General features: G+C 36.9%; 1 protein-coding gene across 6 annotated transcripts in view; it reads left to right on the top strand.

The window, feature by feature from the left end:
* The window catches only part of LOC131047072 (zinc transporter ZTP29), a 100,923-nt gene that overhangs the window by 60,465 nt on the left and 13,958 nt on the right, over positions 1 to 26,500 (top strand). For all 6 annotated transcript variants that reach the window (XM_057980914.2, XM_057980928.2, XM_057980936.2 and 3 more), the window contains exons 8-9: positions 23,119 to 23,174; positions 23,887 to 23,943. In XM_057980914.2, coding sequence (XP_057836897.1) covers positions 23,119 to 23,174; positions 23,887 to 23,943 — 113 coding nt within the window. The remainder of the gene's footprint in view (positions 1 to 23,118; positions 23,175 to 23,886; positions 23,944 to 26,500) is intronic.

Below are 26,500 nucleotides of genomic sequence, written 5' to 3'. Positions count from 1 at the left end.
AAATATATAATGTTATCAAAAAATCTATCTGTCAAAACTTAAAAATGTTGAAAAATAATAAAAATCCCATGAATTGTAAATGGATGCATTATTGCTTGTATGCAATATCCATCTTGAGGGGGGGCAGTCTAAAACTAAGCTTCAAGGACAAATTTGCTAAGTAGCTAGCAATTTTATTGGAGGTTGGAGGACGTACAACGACCAATCGTCAGTCACTAGCAAGGAGGCTGTGAATTTGCATTAGTGACAAAACTATTTGTGCCAAAATGGCTAAAGCCAAGATCAATTTCTAGGTAGCAGCAGAAACTGTCTCATATCATTTGTGATCAAAGTGGCAATGATCTACAATGGTGCTTGCATACGCGATAAGGACTTGGTTCTCAAGCTATGCAAGTTGTGGTTGGATGTGTATGTCCCCAATCACATTTCTTGGTTGTTTGTGAATGGATGTGTTTGTCCCCATTCACGAGGTAGTGAAGTGATTGGAAGTGTTTGTCTTTAGTCACACGAGTTGGTGGTTATGATTGGATGTATGTGTCCCCAATCATAATTGTTGTGAGAAGAAGTGTATGTCCCTTTTCATAACCTTGATGTTGAATAGATGTGTTTGTCCCTATCCTTGGATGAAAGTACAAAAGTGTAGTGAGGCTAGTTCTACAATTTACTTGTCAAGAGTAGATGTGTATGTCCCTACTCACATCACATGATGCATTACTAAATGTGGACATCATGTAATGTTGGTCCACTATCCCCATTTGGAGAATTAGGAAAATCATTGATGCTGTAAACAGTTGTATAGGAGAGTAGCTGACCTCAAAGATCCTCTAACTGTCGGACTTCTTGGAAGTGTGGTCGATTGGTGATGAGTTCACTGGAAGTGAAAGCGAGATAAGTTCTCGTATGTAGGTGACAATGTGCAGCAAGATTGAGATAGCAGTATGCAGACCTAAAAGTATGTGTAGGCATATGATTTTGTTTCTAGTTAATGTGATGTACTTTATTCCCATGGTTACACTAAGGGGGGGTGTTAGAAATTAATGTTCACATGGATAGCATTGTTAATATGGTTAATAATATAGAAGTATGTACGTTAATATTAAGTTGTTGAGAAACAACTTAATATAAAACTACAATAAGTGTTTGTTTGTGAGTTTTTAAAACAATTAACATATATAGGGGAGTGGTTATAGGAGGTAGAACAACCTTCCTATAATATAGGTTATGAAAAAGACATATATGTATTGAATGAATGTGAAGTATATAGGAGTAATATAATATTATTGTTTATAATTTTTTGTCCATCTCTATTCAAATTTCACAATTGAATTTAGATGTTATCATGGATTATTAATACTTAATGATTTTAATGTCAATTTCTAGTGATTAATATTTTTTGTCGAACCCAAACGATGATTATTTTTTAAAGGGCATTTCAAATGGGTAATTTTATATTCATAAATGTATTGTATTTCTTATCTTAATTTGGAATTGTTATTTTAGGGTAAAAATTAGTAATATCCAAAAAGGGGACATTACGAGCCATTGCACTCCTAAGACCACATCAATTTCTCCTATGCCCACCACATGGAAGTCATCTTGCATCTTGTGTCTACCAAAGGTAACCTCCAATTGTTGAATTTTCTTAGTTCATGGGGTAGTAAAGTTATCCACTATAACATTGAATTTTTTGAAAAGTTTTGTTTGTAACCCTCTTCTAGTGACTAATCCTTCATCAATGAAATTTTGTGTCACTTCACTATTAATTAGGCTATAACTTTGTGCTCTTTGAAGACCCCTTGTACTAAAAAATGATGATATTTAGGAGCACTTGACAAGGTTGCAATTGTGCCCTTTGAATATTCACTTTCTTCTTTTGATAAGATTTCACATTCGAGTACTTTGGATTTTGATTCTTCCTCCTCATCAGACATTACTTCTATGTGATGCACCTGGCCTTTTCCCAAACAATGGTCTCTAGGTTCTCATGGGTTTTTACAAGAAAAACATAATTTGTTTTGGCACAACTCATATTTGGTTACTTCATCAAAATTATTGTTTGATGGTAACACCTTTTGTTGAGAAAAACCTTTTTGAAAGAACTTATTCTTAGCTTCAAAAGTCTTTTAATTTGAAGCTTTCTGAATAGCTTCTTGAAGTGTTAATGGATCAAATGCCTTAATTAAACCCCTAAGAGGTTTAGTTAGTCCTTCAATAAAAAGGATAGTTAATCTTCTTTCCAAAACATTGGGCACCATTACTAATAATCTTTGGAATTCGTCTACATATCTCTCCGCTATCCTTTGTTGTTTTAATTGTGCCAATTCTCTAAAATGGATTTCCGGATCCTTTTTGTTGAATCTCTCAATTGACCTTTTGCAAAACTCATCATATGTTTGTGTTATCTGTGACCCTGGGTAACCAACCCATGGTACCATCATTTATGAGCTGTTCCTTCCAAGTGTAAGGTTGCAAATTTTATGGCATTGTCCTTGGTCACTGGTTTAAATGATAGGTAATTATCTGATTTCTTCACCCACACATGAGCAGTACTCTTATTAGATCCATCAAATGTAGATATTGTTAACTCACCCAAAGCTTTTGATGGTGTTCATTTTGTTTTGGTTAGGGTCTGGGCTCCATTCTTGATCCATTTCTTCCCCGCTTTGTATTCATGTAATTTGTGAGAGATTGCGTTTTGAATTTATCTTGGGAGATTTTTTATATTCTACATAACAAGCGATGATATTTGTGGATGATGAAATGTGAAATTGCAAAACAGGGAACAATACCAATGAAAGTGCCAAAACTCACTTTCAACAATTAGTTCAATAAAGCACGAGAACAATGTCTTAAATGAAATAATAAATTATTGTACCTTCACAAAGTATCATATTACTTTTTGGTCTTTGTGTGTGCTCCAATAATTTGAAATGTGAATTGCTCTTCAAAATAGCATAACCTTGTGATAGCAAAATGATAGTATGATAGCATGATTTCCCAAAAATCATGGAAGATTACTGTGTTGGAAGATGATTGATATATAGCTTTCACTTGATATCGATCAACGATGGAGATTGATCAGAAGAATCAATGGATGAGAATGATTGAGAGGACAAGAGGAATGTGCATGTGACATGTGTCCATACAAGGAGCTAAATTGGTGAGTTAATTGATTGCATGGATGAGTGAAGTAGATTTGATGGATGAGTAGAATGGGAGTGATCCAACACTAGAGAAACTACAAGAATAAACAAAACCTTAAAGTGATGAAATTCATAGACTGTCTTCTTGCTTTAGATCCTGATTGCTAATTTTTTGCTAGCTCATAAAGGTGCCAAGTTACCTTTTGATTTTGATAGCACTCTTCTTAAGGAACAAGATCGCATAACCATCACTTCATTAAATACCATAGGGGAAACAAGTTCAACAAATATACCTGTTACAAACAATCCCATACCACAATCAACTACCATTCTCATACCACAATAAGCACCGTTCTTGTACCACATTTAGTTAACGCTTCCACATCGCAAATGTCCACCCCAATCATCTCAATCCAACCTTTTGTACCTCCCTTCCACACTCACCCATCCATGATTGCTTTGCAATACGTGAACCTACTTTACCAGTACTCCATCCCATCTAGCCATGCCACCACATCCATTCCCTAACTATGTTGATTTTTTGTAGCTAGGTCGGATCCCTTCTGGGGGCCAACCTAATACACAAATGTCAAAGTGGCCTGTCGGCCTTGACATTTAGAAATCTCAGCTTGATATCCGATTAAGGGCAGGCCCTAAATAGGTTGAATTGGTTAATACATAACTTGTAATTATGAATAGGTCAAGACCTATTCATCTTGCCTTGTAAATAAAACATTTGATTTAATTGTAACTTGGCGCCAAAATCTAAGGTGGCCGACCAAGGTTTAGTATAGGATGAATTCATATATATGTAAGATGACTTGCGAATCACAAGTCATCAAATCAATCAATGAGCGAATACTATCTCTGCTTTGTGCGAACTTTTGCAATCATCATCCTCAAGTTGATCTATGACAGCGAATTAGTCAGTGAATTATCTTCTAGATGGGTGAACATATTCCTAGGCTTGCCGAACCTACTCCTAGGTCTGTTGAGCTTGCTCCAAGGGTGTCGAACCTAATCCAAGATTGCCGAATCTGCTTCAGGATGAGCGACATCCATTCTAGGGCAAGCGAACTTCAGTATATGATCTGAAATCTGCATTCGGGGCAATTGTTCAAGTCTGATCAACTGTGAATTAGATAAGTTATTTGTATGCCCTAGAAGGGCAATGTTGTAGTTCACTGTTATACTTAATCTAATCGGATTTGAGATTTCTTGTTGGGTTTTTCACCTCCAAGAGGGAGGTTTTCCTAGGGTATCTTTGTGTCTTGTGTGCATTTTGTGTTTTCTGTTTATCACTGTCAATCTGATTGCTAAAATTAACATGGTATCAGAGCTTGGTTCGTATTAGTGCAATCAGATTAACAATAACCTCTCATATTCAGTCTGCTCTTATTATTTCAGTCAAGATGGTGCTCAGGGTTGAAGATAGATTGGATGGTGCATCCAATTTCACATCATGGCGATTCCGAATTATGCTCGCATGGAATGGAAGCGATCTTGCAAATTTCGTAGATAAAGAATCCTCTGAGCCCGAGATAGAAGAAAAGCCTGCATGGAGGAAGAAAGACTTTCAAGCTCAAAGAATGATAGTTGACTCCGTAAAGGATCATATTGTACCTATCATCTCCAAGCTGAAGACTGCCAGCGAAATGTTCAAGACATTGGAAGAGATGTACGAAATCAACAACACAAGTCGTGCCCTAGCTTTGAAACAACTTCATCACATCAAGATGGCTAAAGGTGAAGCAGTCATGGCATACTTCATGAGGATTTCTGATCTGAGAGATCAACTCTCATCCATTGGAAAGGTTGTTGATGACAATGATTTGACTATGCTAGCCCTCAATGGTCTTCTAGCATCTTGGGAATCCTACATTCAAGGAATTAGTGCAAGGGTTGATCTTCCTAAGTTTGAGAGATTAACTGCATTCAAGAAGAATCAAGACTGGCTGCAAGAGGAGTTATCAAGAATACTCATGAAGACAATCATGTTCTTGCTGGCCAGTCCATCAAGAAGAAAGGATGCTATTGGAAGAACAACTTCAAGATGAATAGAGATCAGAGGTTTGCTGCTGCCCCTGATTCAAGGAAGAAGAGGAAGGATCTTTCCCACATCCGGTGCTTTAGATGTGACAAGTTTGGTCACTACGCAAATGATTGCTTATCTTAGCCAAAACAACAAGGAGCAAACATAAACGAAGTTTCAGGTTAGAAGATTGCTAAAGACTTTCTCTTCATTTCTGCCTTGTCAAGCAATGTTCCTACAGACAATGATACATGGCTGATTGATAGTGGTGCATCTAGGCACATCACTGGCTATCGGGAGCACCTCTCAGATTTGGTGGAGTCATCTAACCTTCATGTGGTTATTGGTGATGATGCATGATATTCTTTTAGAGGTTTTGGTACTACTTCTCTTAATCTAGATTTTGGAATTTCTCTTCACCTCAGTGATATTTTGTATGTGTCAAGAATCAAAAGAAACCTTATCTCCATATTTGCTCTAGAAGATAAAAGTTATTAGATTGCATTTTCTGAGGGAAGAGTTCTTGCATGGCCTAAGAAGTCCAGCATCAAATCAGCTTGTGTCATTGGGAATAGGTATGAGAGTCTATATAAGCTTTCAACACGTCCAGCTCGAGCTCTCATTCATGAAGCACTTGAGTCAAGTGAGCTATGGCATAGAAGGCTCGGTCATCTCCATTTCCGAGCCCTTCCTACACTTGAGAAGATGGTTAAAGGTATGCCTAAAGTTAGTCATGTTCATGATGATACATGTAAAGGTTGTGCTATGGTTAAAAACACTAAGTGTCCATTCCATCAAAGTGAAAGTAGGTCTAAGGAGAAATTAGCTCTTGTTCATTCTGATTTATGTGGACCTATGACTGTTGCTTCTCCAAGTGGATTCTTGTATTATGTAATCTTTATAGATGACTACTCTAGGAAAACTTGGATTTACTTTCTAAAGTCAAAAGAATCTGATGAAGTCTTAGGTAGATTCAAAGAATTTAAGGCCTTAGCTGAAAATCTATTTGGGAAAAGAATTAAAGTTTTAAGGTCTGACAATGGAGGTGAATACACCTCAGGTAGTTTTCATGATTTTTGTATTGAGGCAGGGATCAAGAGGGAGTTTTGTGTTCCCTACAACCCTCAACAAAATGGGGTTGCAGAAAGAATGAACAGATCCATAGTTGAGGCAGCGGAAGCAATGATTCATGATCAGGATCTGCAGACTTTCCTATGGGACGAGGCATCTAGGATTGCTGTATACATTCAAAATAGATGTCCTCATCGTGTATTGAAGGATATGACTCTAGAAGAAGCATTTTCAGGGATCAAACCTGATATCAGCCACTTGAGGATCTTTGGGAGTCCATTATATGTCCATGTTCCTAAAGAGAAGAGAACTAAGTTGGAACCTTCTGGCAAGAAAGGGATTCTTGTGGGCTACAACGAAACTTCTAAAGCTTTCAGAATTTACTTTCCAGGTCAGAAGTATAGAGGCTAGTAGAGATGTTACTTTTGAAGAAAATATTGCATTCAAAAGATCTAAAGGTTCCATTATAGAGATTGATAATGAAGTTAATGATAATCAAAACATGGATATTGATCATGATACTGAGATTCAGAGGGAGTCTACGGAACCGATAGAACATAATGATCCAGTTGAGCCTATGGATCCTACCGATGGGCCTAGAGACATTATCATGAGTAAGAAAAGACCCCTTTGGGTCAGGAACACCATTCAGGAGGCAGAAAAGTTTGCGGCTCCTAGAGGCACTTTCAAAGAAAGTAGGAGACCTCAGAAGTTCTCCAACTATGTTGCATTAATGTGCAATATCATTGAGACAGAACCATCCAGCGTTTAAGAAGCCATGAAACAGCAAGCATGGAAGAATGCTATGGATGAAGAATATTAGTCTATCATCAAGAATGATGTTTGGGATATTGTGCCTAGACCCAAAGGTAAGTCAGTTGTATCTTCCAAATAGTTGTTTAAAATTAAACATGCCGTTGATGGAAGTATTGAGAATTACAAAGCTAGATTTGTAGCCCGTGGATTTTCTCAGAAAGAAGGCATAGATTATGAAGAAACCTTTGCCCCTGTTGCTCGATACACTTCTATTAGAACCATCATAGCCTTTGGTGCAACTAAAGGGTGGAAGTTACATCAGATGGATGTAAAGACAACTTTTCTAAATGGTGTCATTGAAGAAGAGGTTTATATCTAGCAGCCAGAAGGTTTTGTGATCCATGAGAAAGAGTCTCATGTATGCAGATTAAAGAAAGCACTATATGGTCTTAAACAGGCCCCTCGTGCTTGGTATGAAAGAATTGACAAGTATTTGGTAAGCTTAGGTTTCTGTAAGAATGATGTTGATCCTAACCTTTACTTCAAAGTATTTGATGGTGAAATGCTAATTCTGGTTTTATATGTGGATGATTTATTTCGAACTGGTGAAGATCATCTCATCCTTAGATGCAAAGAAGAATTGACTTCAGAATTTGAAATGAAAGATTTAGGTCTCATGCATTTCTTTCTAGGGTTAGAAGTATGGCAAAGACCTAATGCAATTATTCCAAGTCAAGGAAAATATACTATTGATATTTTGAAGAGATTTGAAATGCTAGATTGTAAACTTATGCTTACTCCTATGGAGACTAACCTGAAGAAATTGAGTGCATCTGTAGCTGATTCAGATTTTGCAGATCCTACTGACTACAAGCAATTGATTGGATCCTTGATGTATCTAGTTAACACTAGACCTGACATTTGCTATGCAGTGAGTGCTCTCAGCTAGTTCATGTGTGAACCAAGGCAGGTTCATCTTGTTGCAGCCAAACATATCTTGAGATATTTGCGTGGCATAGTTGGCTATGGCTTGAAATACTCCGCCAATACAGTCATTACCTTGGAAGGCTATTCTGACTTTGATTGGGCAGGAAGTGTCACTGACAGGAAAAACACTTTTGGAGTTTGTTTCAGTTTGGGATCTGCCATGATTTCTTGGTGCAGCAAGAAACAGTCTTCAGTAGCATTGAGTACTGTAGAAGCATAATATATTGCAGCTTGTGGGGCATCTAGAGAAGCAGTGTGGCTTCGTAAGCTCCTTGCATGATTGTTTGGACAACCTTGGGAGCCTACAGTTATCCACGGTGATAACCAGAGCTGTGTAAAGCTTTCTGTCAACCTTGTGTTTCATGATAGATCAAAGCATGTGGAAACTCAATATCACTATATTCGGGATATGGTGCAAAGGAATGCTATTCAGCTGAAGTACATCAACACTGATGAGCAGACAACAGATGATCTCACCAAGCCTCTTGCTCGAGTAAATTTTGAATACTTTCGAAACAAGCTTGGAGTTGTGGAGAACGAAGCTCTAGCTGAGAGGGAGTCTCAGCATCAGTGATACATTAAGTTGCATCATCCACCCTTTGTGAGTAGGCATGGTGGAACCACCCTTTGTGAGTAGGTATGGTGGTAATGCACTCTTCTCTGGGAGAAGTTTGAGGTGAAAGCCCTCTTCCACCCTCTGCGAGTAGGCATGGTGGATGTCATGGAAGAAATTCCATGATGTGCTTGTTCACCCTTTGGAAGTAGCTATGGTGAACGTCATATTGAAATGACAGTAAGTTTTCATCCATGGGAGTAGCCACGATGGACCCACCCTCTGGGAGTAGCCATGGTGGTAGTCACTATGTGAATTGGTAATTCAGAAGGAATTCTCCCTAGCTAAGAGGGAGTGTTGATTTTTTGTAGCTAGGTCAGTTTCCTTTTGGGGGCCGACCTAGTACACAATGTCAAAGTGGCCTGTCGACCTTGACATTTAGAAATCTCAGCTTGATATCCGATTAAGGGCAGGCCCTAAATAGGGTGAATTGGTTAATACATAACTTGTAATTATGAATAGGTCAAGACCTATTCATCTTGCCTTGTAAATAAAACATTTGATTTAATTGTAACTTGGCACCAAAATCTAAGGTGGCCGACCAAGGTTTAGTATAGGATGAATTCATATATATGTAAGATGACTAGTGAATCACAAGTCATCAAATCAATCAATGAGCGAATCCTATCTCTGCTATGTGCGAATTTTTGCAATCATCATCCTCAAGTTGATCTATGACAACGAATTAGTCAGTGAATTGTCTTCTAGCTGGGCGAACATATTCCTAGGCTTGCCGAAGCTACTCCTAGGTCTGCTGAGCCCGCTCCAAGGGTGTTGAACCTAATCCAAGGCTGCTGAATCTGCTTCAGGCTGAGCGACATCCATTCTAGGGCAAGCGAACTTCAGTATATGATCTGAAATCTGCATTCGGGCAATTGTTCAAGTTTGATCTGAACTGTGAATCAGATAAGTTATTTGTATTCCCTAGAAGGGCAATGTTGTAGTTCACTGTTATACTTAATCTAATCGGATCTAAGATTTCTTGCTGGGTTTTTCACCTCCAAGAGGGAGGTTTTCCCAGGGTATCTTTGTGTCTTGTGTGCATTTTGTGTTTTCTGTTTATCACTGTCAATCTGATTGCTAAAATTAACAAACTAATCCTCCAATCTCTTCATTTATCTTATATATGTCTCAATCCACTACATCTGCCATACCTATAAACCTATATATACTCCAAAACTACACTTCCCAAGCCAACACCTCACAAAACCAATTATCTTTCCCTTCAAATTTCACCACTACATTCACTATACCTACAAACACATGTATACCCCAAAACTACACTTCCCAAACCAACATCCCACAAAATCAATCATCTATCCCTTCAAATTTTGCGATTACATCCACCATACCTGCAAATTCATACATACCCCAAAACGACAACTCCATCCCACAAAATCAATCATCTATCTCTTCAAAATTTGCCACTCAAACCTCCATCAACATACCAACCTTCATACCTACAAATGACTTGGCACAACAAATTTAGAGCTTGCAATAGAAAGTAGTGGATATTGAAATGCGACACACCAAGAAACACTATTCGCTTAAAGATGTATGCCCTTATCCTCTTGATAGATCTATCCCAATGATACCTTTTCCTCACAATTTTGAAATTCCCGAATTCGACAAGTATAAAGGAAAAGGTGATCTTGGCGAACGCATTTGGGAATTTTATATTGCTTGCCTTGAGGTTGCCTACAACAACACATACTCAATGCACCTCATTTCATGAAGTTTAGGAGGTCAAGCCATTGAATGGTTGTCTCATTTAATTCATTGGTCATTTCTCATATAACATTAAGATCGAGATCTCTATGATTGACTTATGAACACAAAACAAAGAAATGTAGAATCGTTTGCTACCTTCCTACAATGATGAGGAACATGGCAAGTAAGTTCTCGTGGCCTATCTTGTAAAATCAACTTGTGGACATATTTCTCCAAAATCTAAATCAAGGGACGGGGTTCCACTCGCAAGTCCAATATGCCATAACATTTGATGAGATCTTAGAGAAGGGGATAACTATTGAAAAGGTTCTCATTGCTCTGGGTCTTGTCAAAGTTTACAAGGAAAACAAAGACAATGGTTCACAATCCAATGACAAACTTTGCATTTGAGCTAAAAAAAAACATTGTCAATGATAGTGTGGTAGATGCAAAATTGTCCAAAACATGCAACCATCATCAAAAGTACAACCATCTTTGAACATGCAGCTAAATACTCAAAGTGTGATCATTCCCAAAGGACCACCTAGACAGAACACTAATCCAAGACAAAAATATACTCCCCTAGGCAAACCAATCAAATCAGCTCAAAGAAAATTGGTCTAGTCCAATTTCATGAAGTTGCCTGAACTTAGACAGTATGATGAACCTGTTATGTTCCCATTTTTAGCTATTCTGATTTGCAAGCTTTTGTCTAGATCCTATTTTGGCCGAAACAACTTGATGTTTTGATGAGGGAACTCCTAGGTTTTTGGAACACGCGGGTTATGTTCTACAAGGTTGTTTGTTGTTGGTAGTGAGCTCAATTGGTCTTGAGGACTCCTATGACACATTCCAAAGTGATATTTGGCTTCTGGTGTGTTCTCTAAGATTCTTGGAGGGCATCTATTTTTAGAAAGTCACTCGGTCGACTATGATTATTATTATTCATCGTTAGTATCATTCTAGTATTGTCAGATTTTGATTTCAATGATGTCTAATAGTTTTCAAAATTCGAGTGAATTATTGAGCTTTAATTTAATTATTTCACCAAGGTTGCTTAATTTTATAAAATAATTTAGAAAACAACTTAGTGTAACTTGTTGGAAAGAGAATGAAAAGTTTTAAATCACGGAGACTTGAAAAAGGGACCTTGCATATCAACTATACTTATTATTTCACAATCTTTTGGAAAGTTCGGCGGAAAAAGTATAAAAGGAGATTTAGAGAGCTCATTTCCATATGCAAATTATTTTATTCCTCTTGTGAAACCCCTTATGGTTTTGTGGGATTAAATTTGGTTTATCTCAGCCTTTTGGAGGACGATATCCCCTTTGGTGAAGATTAACCATGGTAGTGAAAGATTAGCCATGGATAGTATGATTGCATGAGTTTTAAAAAAAATCGTGGAGTATTAATGTGTTGGAAGATGATTGATTTATAGCTTTGACTTTATATCGATCAATGGTGGAGATTGATCAAAAGAATTGATGGATGAGAATGATTGATAGGACAAGAGTACTATGCATGTGACATGTGCCCTTGTGAGGAGCTAAATTGGTGAGTCAATTGGTTGCATGCTTGAGTGAAGTGGATTTGATTGATGTGTAATTGGGAGTGACTTTGAGTGAACTGATGTGATGGATGTGCATTGAGAATAATTAATAGAATTAAATAAATAAAATTATTTAATTCATTTGCATGGTTGGAAAATAAATTAAAATGTTAATTTTATCTATTTTTAAAGGAAATTAAAAAAACAATTGAATAATTATATTATTTTATTTAATTGTGAAGGAAATATTAGCTAATTAAATAATTATAATTATGGTGGATTAGAAGAATTAAAGGACAAATTAATTAAATAATTAAAAAATATTTAATTAATGTGGAGAAGAAAATTTGATGAAACAATTAAATAATAATAAATTGCTATAATTGTATCTAAGTGCCTGTCTACCAAGTTGAGCAAGGCTCCCTCCTTGGTTTTGTATGGCATATTGGTTGAGCCTTGCTTCCAATATCTTCACTGGTTATACTATGTACAAATTGTCTGTATTTCTTATATATATATATGAGTTTCGAGACTCGCCAAGACTCAGCGAGTCTTGAGTTGGGTGACTGTTGTGAGGTATTCACACATCGCCCCATTGCAAATGGGGACCCCAACTTTTTTTTTGCTTTCCAGGGTAGTGTTAGAATCCTTAGCTATTAGCTTTTGCATTGAAGAGGTATAGATGGTCAAGAAATCGGGAGACAGGTGTGAAATGAAGAGTTATGAGATGAGTAAGTGGTTGTCAGCTCGATTGGTCAAGGTCTGTAGTAGCAAAAGGCTAGAAAGGAGAGGTCAAGTGATGTCAATTTGAGCATAGCAGGCAAGGAAGGTCATTTGCAGGTTGAGGTGTAAAATGAAGAGTTATGAGATGAGTAAGTGGTTGTCAGCTCGATTGGTCAAGGTCTGCAGTAGCAAAAGGCTAGAAAGGAGAGGTCAAGTGATGTCAATTTGAGTATAGCAGGTAAGGAAGGTCAGTTGTAGGTTGAAAGGGCAAAATTTGACTAAGTACATGAGGATTTCCTTTGCTCCCTCTTAGGAATGAATACGTCTTCCTTTGCTCATTCATACATCTTTGAGTGCTCATTCATACGTCCTCGAGTGCTCATTCATACGCCTTCCTTTTCTCTCTCTCATAAGAGCAAATTTGCTTCCAAAGCCTCCCTTAATGATAATTGACACATCTACACACTAGGAGAGCAAAACTACAAGATAAGTTGATGAAAAGAGGAGAATTGATGAAACCAACTTAGAGGGTGAATTTGAGGTCACTTCCATTACCTCAATCTCGAAGCGAATACATCTTCCTTTGCTCCCTCCCAGGAGTGAAATATGTCTTCCTGTGCTCTTCCCTTGGAGCGAATTTACCTCAAGACCTTTGAATGAGCATATGATTCGATGTATTTGAATTGTCAAAATGGATAAAAGATGAGCAAGATTTAAATTGAAGGCTACTTCAAGTGCTCTTTGATAGGTGCGAAATTCCCTTTTAGGTCTTCCATGAGGTGAGTTTGACAGGTTTTCATGAATGAATGTTTGAAAGACCTAAGGTTTGAGTCGATAGAGCAAAGTAAAATGATTGAGAGCAAGTTTAGTTTTGATTTGAAATTCGCTTCAAGTGCATGAACTTTGGAGCGAACTTCAAAGTGCATGAGCTTTGGAGCGAACTTCAAGTGCATGAACTTCGGAGTGAATTTGCCTCATTTGCCCAAGATAATATGAGAAATTGCTTACAGATCATTGCCTTGAGACGATTTGATGTCTTCATATGCTTAGAAAATAACAATTTTGAGTTTAAGATGATGAAAGGCAAATTTGAGGGTCACTTCAAGTGCATGAACTTTGGAGCGAACTTCATGTGCATCCACTCTGGAGCGAACTTCAAGTGCATCCACTTTGGAGCAAACTTCAAGTGCATCCACTTTGGAACGAACTTCAAGTGCATCCCAGTTGAAACGAATTTTACTTCATGTGCTCCACTCTCAAAGCGAAATTCCTCTAGAGGCCTTCCCTAAGGTTAGTTTGTCATGTTTTCATCAATAAATGGTTGGAAGACTCAATGTTAGAACCCATAGAATGAAGGGAAATCGAGTGAAAGCAACTTCAATGACAAGTTTGAAGATCACTTCAAGTGCTCCTCTTTTGGAGCGAATTTCACTTCAAGTGCTCCTTCTTTGGAGCGAATCTACCCCTAAAGCTTTGATTCAGTGTGATTTAGTACATTTGAATTGTCATTAGTGAGCGAGACTTCAAGTGCCCCCACTTTTGGAGCGAATTTCACTTCAATTGCTCCTTCATGAGAGCGAATTTTCTCTAAATGCACTTATCAAACCTGCAAATCACATAAAATTAGAAATCATATCAAATTAAGAGATTATAGAGGTTATATTTCTTGTGTGTTTGATGCTCATTTGTTTGTTTTGTAGGAGATGAAGAAAGAAATCAAGGGGATCAGGTTGGAGGAGGAACAAAACAAGTGTCGTAAGGAAGAAATTTCAATGTCAAGGAGATGTCCTCCAGAAGAAAACATCATTAGCAAATACAAAAAAACATCAAGGATGGTGGTTGCAAAGCAAAAGGAGGGAGATTGTAAGATCTACACCACCATGCAAAGGAGAAAACTTCATTTACAAACACAAAATGCCCAATAGGAATCTCAACTCTCACCACACCATGGAGACATGAAGAGATCAAATGAGTGCGAAGGAGAAATCATACAATCACCCCAAGGCAAGCAGGCGAGGATGGAGGAATGACTCAACAACATCAATTCTCCCCATCACCACTACTTTGAGCAAGTGACTAATGTTGAGTATCAAGAGATATCTCTCAACATCCCTTCATGATAATGTACCAAGTACGAGAGCAAGTTGAGGTGGCATCTCGGTCACTATCTCCACCAATCAAAGAAGTTCCACATCAACATGTCTAGATGCAATGTACCTGACTCGTCTATGATGGCACAAACTTCAAAGCACCTACCCTCATTATCCATTGGTCAAATATTCCAGAAAAGACATGTGTCCAAATATTGCGATCATTTTATTGGCTGGAATAGAGTTTGTTGTAACAAACCCTAATTAGGGTTTCATTGTAAAATCTCGGCCATTGATCTCAAATTGATCTGAGCCATTGAATTGTATTGAGAGCATTATAAAAGGCTCAAGCTCTTCATTTGTAAAGGTTAATAGAGAGATAATAGAAGAATAATAGTAAGAGAATAGTAATACAGCAGAGGAATAGAATAGTGAATAGCAATTAGAATAGAAGTTAGATTAGGAGAAGGCAAAGATTGTTGCCAAAACCTTGTTGTAAAGAACAATTGATTTCATTGAAGTTATGGTGAATTTAATTAGTTACTTCAACAACTTGCATGGTCTTTACTTCTCAATTTACTTTCATGTTGATTAGATTGAATGGAGGAATTTGTTGAATGCATTTGTGTGGAATCCGTTTAGTCCATACCACTAGCCTCTTGTTGATTGTAAGTGTGCCTTGTGTGGTCAACTGGAATGATACGAGCTTAACTTCAAATTGTTATGCGTCCATTGTTTATGCATTAACTTGAATGGTGACCAATGTTTGATGGTAATGGTTTGAACATCTTTAAATTATCCCTTAGAAGATTGCACTGAGCTTGTGTCAAATTGTTCAAGTTAATGGTGAGACCTCGCTCAGTAGGATTCCATTGAATCATTCACTTATTCTCTTGCATTCTTAGGATTAGAATAGACTTATTAAACCCTTTCCTTTTGTTCTTTTTTTTTCAACTCAAGCCAGTTTAGGATAAAAGTATCACAAGATTGCAACATCAGATGATCAAGTTCCAGCAATCCAAGAATTCATCAATTCAACGTAAGTCCCTTTGTGATTCCAGCATTATAACATCAAACCTCTTAACTTATCCACACGTCGTAACCTGACATATAAGAACCTTGGAGTTGTCTCAAGTGATCCTTGATCCTTAAGCTAATCTTCAGCATTTGAGTAACTTTGTTCAAGAGAGGATAAGATACTTTTGGGTATTTTATTTTGTGTTCGAATGTGCATAAAAAACACATCAACTCCTTGGTTTTGTATGGCATATTGGTTGAGTCTTGCTTCCAATATCTTCACTAGTTATACTATGTACAAACTGTCTGTATTTCTTATATATATATATATATATATATATATAAGAGTTTCGAGATTCGCTAAGACTCGGTGAGTCCTGAGTTGGGTGACCTTGGGCAAGTCCTAGGGGCCCGGATTTGGGCTCATTGAGTCATGGTGAGATTTGGTGAGACTCGCGGACTCAACCTAGACTCGACGAGTCTTGATGCTCAGACTTAGCTAGACTCATACATTTTTTTAAATCTCAAAAAATGACAAAAACGAACATTTTTTTTTTCTGTTTTTCTCTAATTTTTTTTTCTAGGGGCACAACCCCCAAACCCCCACTTCTTACCCATGGGGAAATTAGCATTTGCACTCCCAAACCCCCACTAGTTAGTGGGACCTACCTTAGATGCCTTCGTAGGAGGGATGTAGACTCCTTTGAACCATAGACTTCTAGTTATTGTTTTGATATTTGTTTGGAACATTTGATGTCATGGATTTCATATTCCATGAGTATTGTATACATTTGAGAATATTTATATATCTAAGTGTGCTATTTCCTTAAACTATAATTTGCATTTATCATTATGTGATTGATGTATACTTGTGTATGTGATCAAATTAACTTCTACTTGATGATTTTATTGTGTCTTTAAGGTTTATTTAATAAAGGGTGCATGAAACAAGTTTTAAATCCTTAAAAATCTCTAAATTTCTTGGGTTTTTCACTTGTTGAGTCTTTGTTGAGTTTGCGCCGAGTTTTTTTGCCGAGTCTCGAGTCGAGTCATCCTCACCGAGTCCACACTGAGTCCAAGTCTCGTTTCTATGATATATATGTATATAGTATATGCATTTTGCCAAAAAAAAGGATGTAATGCTAGTTTAATCAAATGATCAAATTAATATCGATAGAAAAATTGATGAGAAATGATGAAATGATGAGATGAAAATGCATTAGTCATTTTTCAGGTGTCTACAATACCATCTTGCATTGAATTTTATGTTTCTTCAATGGCAACTCCTCCTTACCTTTGAATGAACTTGGGATGAAGGTGTCTATCCATAGACCCAACCTTGGTTCTTTGTGTGTAACTTTTATGCTCATTATTGTTACTATTAAAAGTTAACCCACTATCTTAATTATTGGAATTTTTTGCATTATCTATCTTTATGTAACATTTGCTTCATCATATTTTTCTCCAACCAGTTTTACTTTTGTTGTTTCAGAATCCAAATGGGCTTTGGTCACAGTCCATAGATATTGAGCTTTTCTTAGTTCTCTTTGGTAATATCTGTTGGCTTTGCCACTTAATTGCAAATTAAAATAAACTCACAGAAATAGAGTTTCAACCTTTCTAGATTAGCATAAACAAGAAAGTTTGGTCTTATCCAAATGTAATTTCTCCTAGATTAAATTATGTTCATTCCATAGACAATAAGTACTAAGCTTTGCTTTGCAAGAAAGAAATGTGCTTTATAAAACAAACTAATTTATATAAAGAAATGCTTTAAGAGATATAAAAAGGTGAGATAAAGCATCCCTGATTTTGAAGGATGATGATTCAGATGCTGAACAGGAACTTGTGTAGACCACTGTAGTAGAAGACATAATCTGATGGCAATTAGGATTAGGGTTGCTATTGTGATTGTAGTAGAGACTAGGGAGTTGCGGTTGCATCCTTAGACCTAAGTTACCGATTCGGGTATGGATACGGATACAGATTTGGGTACGGATTCGCGGATTCGGCAAATTTTTTTTTTTCTTGGGTACGATTACGGGTACGTCCGTACACATACACATATATATAATATATACATATGTCATATATTATATATATGTTCAAACATCAAAATTATATATGTTCAAACATAAAAATATGAAACATACAATGTAACTTTCCCATACAATGATACATAAATGATAACAAATAAATGATACATAGTTGTTTTTTGATTGTTTTTTTGACTTCTATGACCCGTGGGCTCTGTTTTTGGGAACCCACGGGCCTTGGTTCTCCTGGGTCCGCCTGGGTTCTCCTTGGGTTCCACCCGGGTCTTGCTCGGGTGGCTGGGTTCTCTGGGCAGGACCCGGGTGGAACCCAAGGAGAACCAGGCTCGGACTAGGACCGGGCAAGAACCAGGACCCGGACCCAACCTTTTTCCCCAAGAACCGGTATCTCAGCCTTAGACCATATGGACTTGGGATTTTCGGTGCAAGATTGTGATGATTTGTAAATGCTGATTGTGAGTGCAGAAATTTTAATCTGAATTTGTGTCTAGGAGAAGAAAAATGCTTGGGTCTGCTTGGGAATTGGCCTCAGTCAGATCCCTGCTTACTATATTTCAACTCTCTGTAATTTGGAAATATTGTGAGTGTGTGTTTATTCTAGTCTACTATGTGCTAGGAAGGTAAATATAAACTTGCAGAAAACATTGTAAAAACCTTAAAGAAGTTTTAAAGGAAATGGAAATCACCAAAGTATGCCAAAGCGATATATAGGAAGGAATAAAGGTTTCAAGATTGTAAAGAGGAGCTAAAAAGGGATACGCATGACAATATATCTCTCTTGTGAATGGCTAAGAGGATATTTTATAAAAGAATTAGAATAGTCCATTGGAAAAACTCAGAAAAGCCTTGGAAGTTGGATTTTACATGTTGGAAGAAATGAACATGGGATTTAGCTCTTTTACAACATATTTGAATGTTGCGGATACTACTGCAATTGTGATAGAGTCCATGTCTCTACTATAATTGCAAAATTCTTAAGTAGGAAGAAACTGAAATTGAAGTCTAGGAAAGGCTTAAGTCAGATAGAAGAAACACCTTGACATCTTGATGATGGTGAAAAAGCTGAGGCTAAATGCAAACTAAAACAGGCTAAGGGATGGTCAGTTAAATGAGAGCAATACATAGAGTACTGCAAATTAGACAATTTCTGATTCCTCATTGTCCTCAAAATCCATTTTTTTTTCAATCCTTGAAGCTCATCTCCTCATCCTAGAAACTTGGAGAAACATAGGTTTTTTGCAAATTGCAAAGTCAAAATTGTTGTTTGTTGTTTGCTAACTTGCTGTGTAACTTGATTTATTCAAGCGAAAAATTCAGAAGCTAATTTCATCACACATGTCTATTACTAGGAATTATTAGCCTAATCTAAGCATCCAGTAGGCAAATTCAAGAAACAGGTAAGATCAGGAAGGATTCGCAAGCTTGTTCTGACAAAATTTTAGATTTCTGAGTATAGTTTCAATCATTTTATCATGCCATTTTTCCAATCATTTGTTGATGCATTTTAGGGTTCTCTTTTGTTTTTAGTGAAACCTTTAATTCCATTATGATTTTATTACAAGGACCCTTCGTAGATCAGCAACTGGTAGTAAGACCAATGTTGTCAAGGGATCTTCAATTAGATATGTCAATGTATTGAATTTAAGCCATCGTATTCTAGTACAAACAGACTATGTCATATGCCTATCCAAAAAAGTATGCACAGACGTTCAAGGAAGGGAACAAATTGTTTTTATTTGATGATGATATGAACACACATCACAGATTATATTTAGTGTTATCTTTTTTTTTGTCTTTAATACATTACAGAAAGGTGCTTTTATGCTGACCAAATAAGTACGTAGAAAGTTACATAATTATGATCTCCCCATCCAAATTTCTAATCTCTAGAACCAAACAAATAAAATGCAGGCTGAGTATTTTACATTCTAGTTGAAATTGTCTAAAGACTTGACTGATAGGAGCAGTGATGAAAAAGAATAAAAATGACCCATGTTAAAGGAAGGCAACTAACTATCATTAAAGGTAGCATGGAAATTAAAATAATGAACATCAATTAATGACAGTGATTAAGATAAGTAATGAAGTCTTAAGAGACAGAGTTTACATAAAGATTTAATAAATGTTGTGATTATGGTTATTAATAATCAACAAGACATACAGACAATAAGGAGCAACAGCCATCAGACATATAATTACAAATGCACAGATGTATGCAGAGATATATGAAGACATTATCAAAGAAGATCTTTATGTTAACTACCTTTTATTGTCACTGCAGCAACTAGTTTATTAAGAAGATAAACCATTACAAAGGCAGCGCTAGGCATGAATAAGACAAAAGTAAAAAGCCAAGAGAATAAAACAAAATAAGGCACATAAGACAAAAATTGCACATGAGACAAAATTGCAAATAAGACAAATTGTAAAAAGGTACGATTAAGGAAAAATAGAAGGCTGCGATCTCTGTCTTGTGAATTAAAACAAAAAGCATATAAGACAAATTTGTCTTATTTACACATCATAATGATAAAGTGATACGAGTTGTTTCCTTAAAAGAATGGAACATATTTCAAAGGGTACGATGTGTTAGTGGCAGCAATTAGATATAATTCAGATTTAGTAACCAAATGGTGGCCGATTAAGTAAGGTAGTAATTCTTTTTTAATATGCAAACAAAATTGTAAAGAGATTACTAAGTACGGTTACTAAGGAATGTGAAGAGATGTGACTTGTTTGAAAAGTTGTGACTACTTGAAAGGAGATGTCTCTAAGGAGATGAGAAGATATAAAAGGGAGGTTGTTTAGATAAAGGAGGTGTGAAGAATTTTATTTATTAATTTCCAGATTTGGATCACTCTAGTAGAGCAGAAGTATATAACATGGAGGCATATATTTCAAGTACATAAAACAGGCAAGGCTTCATAACAGAACTGCATAATTATTGGGTTTTCAATCAGGTGAAGCAGTCAAGTTATAGGCAGACTTATACAAGGTTAATGCATGGTTTTAGAGTCATAATTAGGGAGCAGCAGTATCTTATATAGGAAGAATTATACTCAATTTAATGCATGGTTATATGGACAACAAATCAGAAACAGCAATTGGAGTTGTTTAAAGATCACTATCACCTTCTTGTGCATACAAATCAGATTTCGTATCGGATAATCAAGAAATTTGTAACCATTCTTATTTATTTAATATCTTATTTTCATTTTTTTTTTGCTCGGATCTTATTTTCATTTTTTGTTTGTTCATTGTTAAATATATTGCAATTTCGTGGATATAAATTATTGTTCCTAAAGGGGACATTACAATAATAAAATATGCTTACCAGCAGAAACCTATTGACATGCCAATTCAAAACCAGAAGCAATGATGAATCTAACTCATAAACATGTGTACACTAAGATGTTTCTGTTGTACCAATAAAGACTTGGTCTTTTTGTAAAACATCTGCTCATGGTCCAACTTCTGACTTTTCTTCCAATCAATGACTCAGTCGTTGATGGCATCTGGAAGATAACCTTCTAGCTGAACTTTTGCATGGATTTGCGTTTATGCTTCTTAATCTCTTTTCTTGGTTTATCCAGATATTATCAGAAAGGAGCCAATTTTATTCCTAATCTTTCCTAGAAGTTGGTCATTCCAGTGAAGACGAATCTCATGCAAACCCAAAATGGGATTCACATGTATATGTTTAGATATTTGGTGTTTAAATAAAGGATGTTGTGACCCAACATCTTATTTGTAAAGCTGTCTATGTGTCTTGACTGTTGACTGTTTTTGAAGAGTGCCTTGCCTATTGTGAGGATACCAATGTTTCCCAAGATGAGAGGTTTCCAACTTTACCACCCATAATTTAAGTGATTCAGTCAAGGGCCATACATTAATAAAATGATCAACTTGCAAACTAATCCATTGTCATCAAAATCATCTACCTGAGCTTAGGCATCTGTAGGAACAAGATCTACAAAGTCATTTGGCTGCTTCTTAGAGGAACCATCCTCATGAGAAGCCTGGCTTCTTCTTAGATATTTATTCTTTTTCCCTTCTTGTAAAATGAGTTTCCTTAACTTTAGAAGCTGTTATTTCATGTCCGTATTGTTTTCTCACTCCTTTAAGCTCAGTCCCATCTTAAAAGAAAAAAAAGGGATAACTGGATTCTCTCCTCATCTTTGCTATTCATGTTATCTGGACATAATCAGTAAATACTTCACCAAAAATATCTTTTTATTGAGAAACCCTAACAAAGCGCTTTTCTGGTTCCAAGTCATCCCATGGTTTACTTTCCATGCATCTTTTTATCTTTAATCACTAGCATGTAATCTGTGATTATTCCTTATTTCTGATTTCAATTAAGAAGCAATTTAACTGGTTTGCTAATCCAAAAAATTGTACAGAGGGATAACTGTCCCTTATTTTCTTGTCTAAAGAGGTTGGCTACATTATAGTGTGAACACTCTTGCTCAAATTTGTAGATCTCAAAAGCATTTTTGTTTTTTAAGTTATATTGTTTTTTTTTCCATCTAATTACATTCTGTGAATTGGTTTCCTTTACTTTTCTTTCTTCCTTGAATTTTCTTTCTTCTGTGATTCACCTTTTTATTTGCTGGAAGGATTGAGTTTTAAAATTACTCCATTTTGTATGCTTGGAAATTCCAGGTTCACTCCATCTACTGGTCCCTTGAGATACCTACTTGTGATATCATTTGGGATATTGCTTGAGGATTGCTTGAGGAGACGACGTGTTACAGACCTTTGGTATCATTGGGATTATTACTTTAGGATCCAATAAGGTACAGTGTTATGATATCATTGGGATCTATGTGATATAAGGCTGACCTACTTTGAGACTGGTTAGCTCACCTTAGATGTTAAGGTTTGGCAAGGATGCCCTATTCTAGGGTTAATAAACTCACCCTAAGGGTGATGATTGTCATCAACAAATGGATGGTTTGTATCTCATTTGTGTACATGGTGAGTTTTATCCTTTTTAAATTTTTAACTGCAGGTTTAAGGTGCCCATTGGTCTCAGTATATGTCTTGGTTTATCTTTCGATTCTTTCCTTTTTGTTTTCTGCTTGAGTGGAGTTTGTAACTTCAATAATGGAACCAATTACTAAGTTCTAACACCTGCATGCATGCACATGTTATGGATACATAGCGAATGAAATTTTTGAGAATTATGGCAGGAAAAAGTTCACAAAAGTTTAATTGAATGAAATTTACATTCCTAGAAACTCAAAGCAAGTGCATTTGAAATAGAATGCCTTTATATTTCATGATATGGTACAGAAATTTGAATATATACTGTAGATGAAGGTATGCCTTTCTCAGTTTACAATATAGTTATTTTTGTGCTTCCAGGTATCAGTTTGCATAATTTCCCAGAGGGAATGGCTGTCTTCCTTGGATCAATCAAGGTGTTATATATCTTGCTCCTTATTTTTTGTTGGAACGCTTATGATAAATTACTAGTCTGGCTGTAATCTTTAGAAAAGATCATGACAGGATGGATTGCTTTCTTATATGGATCATTAATCTGTCAATTCCTAGCAATAAGGAAGGAAGAAGTGCCTTTCAAGTGATTTACATTACTGTAATTGCTACAAACATAGTCTATGTCTATGTTTTTATTCCTCACAGGCATGTTATCATTTTGCTTTCTTATATGGATCATTAATCTGTCAATTCTTAGCAATAAGGAAGGAAGGAGTGCCTTTCAAGTGATTTACATTACTTTAATTGCTACAAACATAGTCTATGTCTATGTTTTTATTCCACACAGGCATGATTTCATCATACCCATGGGCCAGTTTTATTCTGTCGAAATACTCATCCTTTCTTATGGCATGTTAAGAACAAGCATGAAAAAGATGTGTTGCAGCCTGAATGCCTGAATAATGGGTGCACAGGAAACCATGCTTACTTGTTTCATCCTTTATAAAATGTTTGATGCTACAATGACGTTATTCCCCTACATGATGTGATTGGGGTTTGTAGAAAAACATGCCATATACTTATTTGATGCCTGTGCCCAAAGAACCTTAATCCCTTGATACAATGTACTGATTTATTTATAACCTGTAATTGATTCTTTCAACTTCTAACTTTAACTGCTAATCTTGTGTGTAGGGTCTCCGTGTTGGTTTGAACTTGGCATTGGCTATTGCCTTACATAATATTCCAGAGGTATGGCGAAATGGTTTTTAAAGTTTAATTTTAGTTTAGTTATTGAAAGGCATTACTAACCAATAAATTCAGTAATCTGTGAAATTGTTGCTGCTTTAATAGAACTTTTTTGGCTCTTGTTGATCTCTTTTTTATCTTGAAAATTATTGTTGGTTTAATTGTTGATAACAAGTTATACTGTCCTCCCAATATAAGTCCAATACACTGCTAAATTATCAAATTACACATTTCTTTTTGTGAAATTTGGACCTCTTTTGTGAGTGAGAAGATGTTAAGAAGGAAAATAATTTGAAAAGTCGTGATAAAACTGTTGTCATTTTATGACACCCTTGGTCCATCAGTGAGAACCGATCAGAGATTTGTTCTATGGACCAGCGCTGCCTCAGTTGATCGAGGAGAAAAGCAATGGAATTATGAAGTGTGAGGTGTTGTCTTGTCGGAGGTTCCTTCCTTCCCTTCCCTTCTTTCTTCTGACCCTGAAACTCCGGAACCCCCAGGTTCCGAAGTTCCTGGCCTTCTTTCTATTCTTCCTTTCCGGAACCCCGAGGTTCCGAAGTTCCTTTTCTTAGTCTTCCCTTCCTCAACCCCAAAACTCCGGAACCCTGAAGTTCCCAAGTTGCTAATTCTTCCCAACTTCAGTGACCCAGGTCGTCGAAGTTTCCCCAACTTCGGTGATCCAGGTCCTCGAAGTTTCCCCAACTTCAGTGACCCAGGTCTCCGAAGTTCCTAAGTCTTCTCTTCCTCAACCCTAGAACTCCGGAACCCCAAAGTTCCCAGGTTCCCAAGTCTTCCCAACTTCGGTGACCCAGGTCCTCAAAGTTTCCCCAACTTCGGTGACCTAGGTCTACGAAGTTTTCCAAGCTCCTTCTAGCTTGCAACACTTCCGGATGGCGTGATCGACACTCAAAGCTTTAAATGCTCTGACGACTTTTGTGACTTGTGCACCTTCTTTTGTGGAGCCACAATGGTTGTATTTAATGTTTTTGGCAAGATTTCCATCAAGAGAGGTACGGGGCCATGCTTGTTGTAGTGACTTATGTCATGTTTGCGTACTCTGACTTTGGAAGGTTAGTCAATCCACCCTTCTCAGGGTTGCCTTTTGTGGGTATGGCTAGGTTGCTTGCATGTACAGAAGTCAAGTGCATGCACTTCCTTGCACTCCTAGACTGACATACAGGGGTCATGATCACTCTTGAAACCAATTTTCTATATAAAGGCTGTTAAGCCTCATTGTAAAGGGTTCTCTCCCTGTTGGCTTGAGCCATTCTATGCTCTCTCACTTCTCTTGTATTATTCTGTATTTTGCAACTGTAAGTTGGCCATTGGCCTTATAATTAATTGAAATCACCATTATTGCCTTCTTTCAACTTATGTATGCTGTGTATGTTTTCTTACCTTCATCATAGGTTTATGTTTTGTGGCTCTTCTCTCATTTATGTTGTGTTAACTTATTTCTGAGTGTGGCTTGTGGGAAACCTTCTCCCCTCTTGGCATTCAGCGAATTCTAACCTCCATACATGCATTGGGGTCACTCATACAACTGAAGTTTGTGTATCTCCTGGGTTTTTCAGTTGATTCTTTGTGTCATTTCAAGTAGGGAGAGGAACAATATCTTCTTGGTGCATCACCTCCGTTTATTTCAAGCATTTCTCTCTTCCCTTTACCTCTACAATTTGTTAGGATAGGCCTTGGACATAGTTTTGAAGTGTTGAGTTGGTTCAACACTTGCACCTGAATTGAGAAGGAAGCCGACCTTCTCCGGAGATTCAACCCCCTTGTGCAAGGTCCCACACTTTGGGTTTGTTTCCATGTTTCACAAGGTTGCTGAGGGTGCGAGCTTTTGTGATAACAAAAACTAAAAGATCAAGTTGTGCCTAAAGTAGGATTTAGATGAAGGGATTGATCCTACATTGTCAACTTTAATAACCTGCCTTTTGAGTCAACGTTACAGAATGTTGGAAGAAAGCAAGCTACACCCCAAACCACAAAGGAGTTGGTAGCTTGAGTAGTCGTGCACCATAGCATACCAAGCACAGTCATGGAAAGGTCCTATGTTCAATTTCTAGCTGGTGTATGAAAAATAAGCTATAAAATAGTATCAAAGTGAGATTAAGATCATGTTGTGTTGTACACACACGCCCCATCTCCAATAGGGACCCCCTCTGATTTGCTTGCTTCTTTAGTGTTTTGCAACAACCTTGTCCTGTTGGGGTAAGAAGAGAGAGAGGCCCTGCATCTAAATTCAATCTTATAAGAGTCTGAAAGGAGAGAAAATTGGGTAGTCACGATACATCATTCAAACATGAAAAAGTAAGAATAGAAGAGTAGGACTTCATGTCAGTCATTGAGGGATTTGGGCATTGAACCATAGGGCATAGAGAATCTCCATTGAGTCTGAAATTGAGGCAGTGTTGACTTGAGATTACTTATATTGCACACTAGGAACAAGTAAAGAAGCGTAAGGTGAGGTCTAAACATGATCTTGGAAGATAGAGACAAGGTGGAAAATATAGAATGAGAAATCAGGACAAACTTGGAACTCAGCTAATTCGCATCA

Source organism: Cryptomeria japonica, chromosome 4 (genome assembly GCF_030272615.1).
Source record: "Cryptomeria japonica chromosome 4, Sugi_1.0, whole genome shotgun sequence".
NCBI lineage: Eukaryota > Viridiplantae > Streptophyta > Pinopsida > Cupressales > Cupressaceae > Cryptomeria > Cryptomeria japonica.
This window is presented reverse-complemented; position numbering and strand designations above follow the sequence as displayed.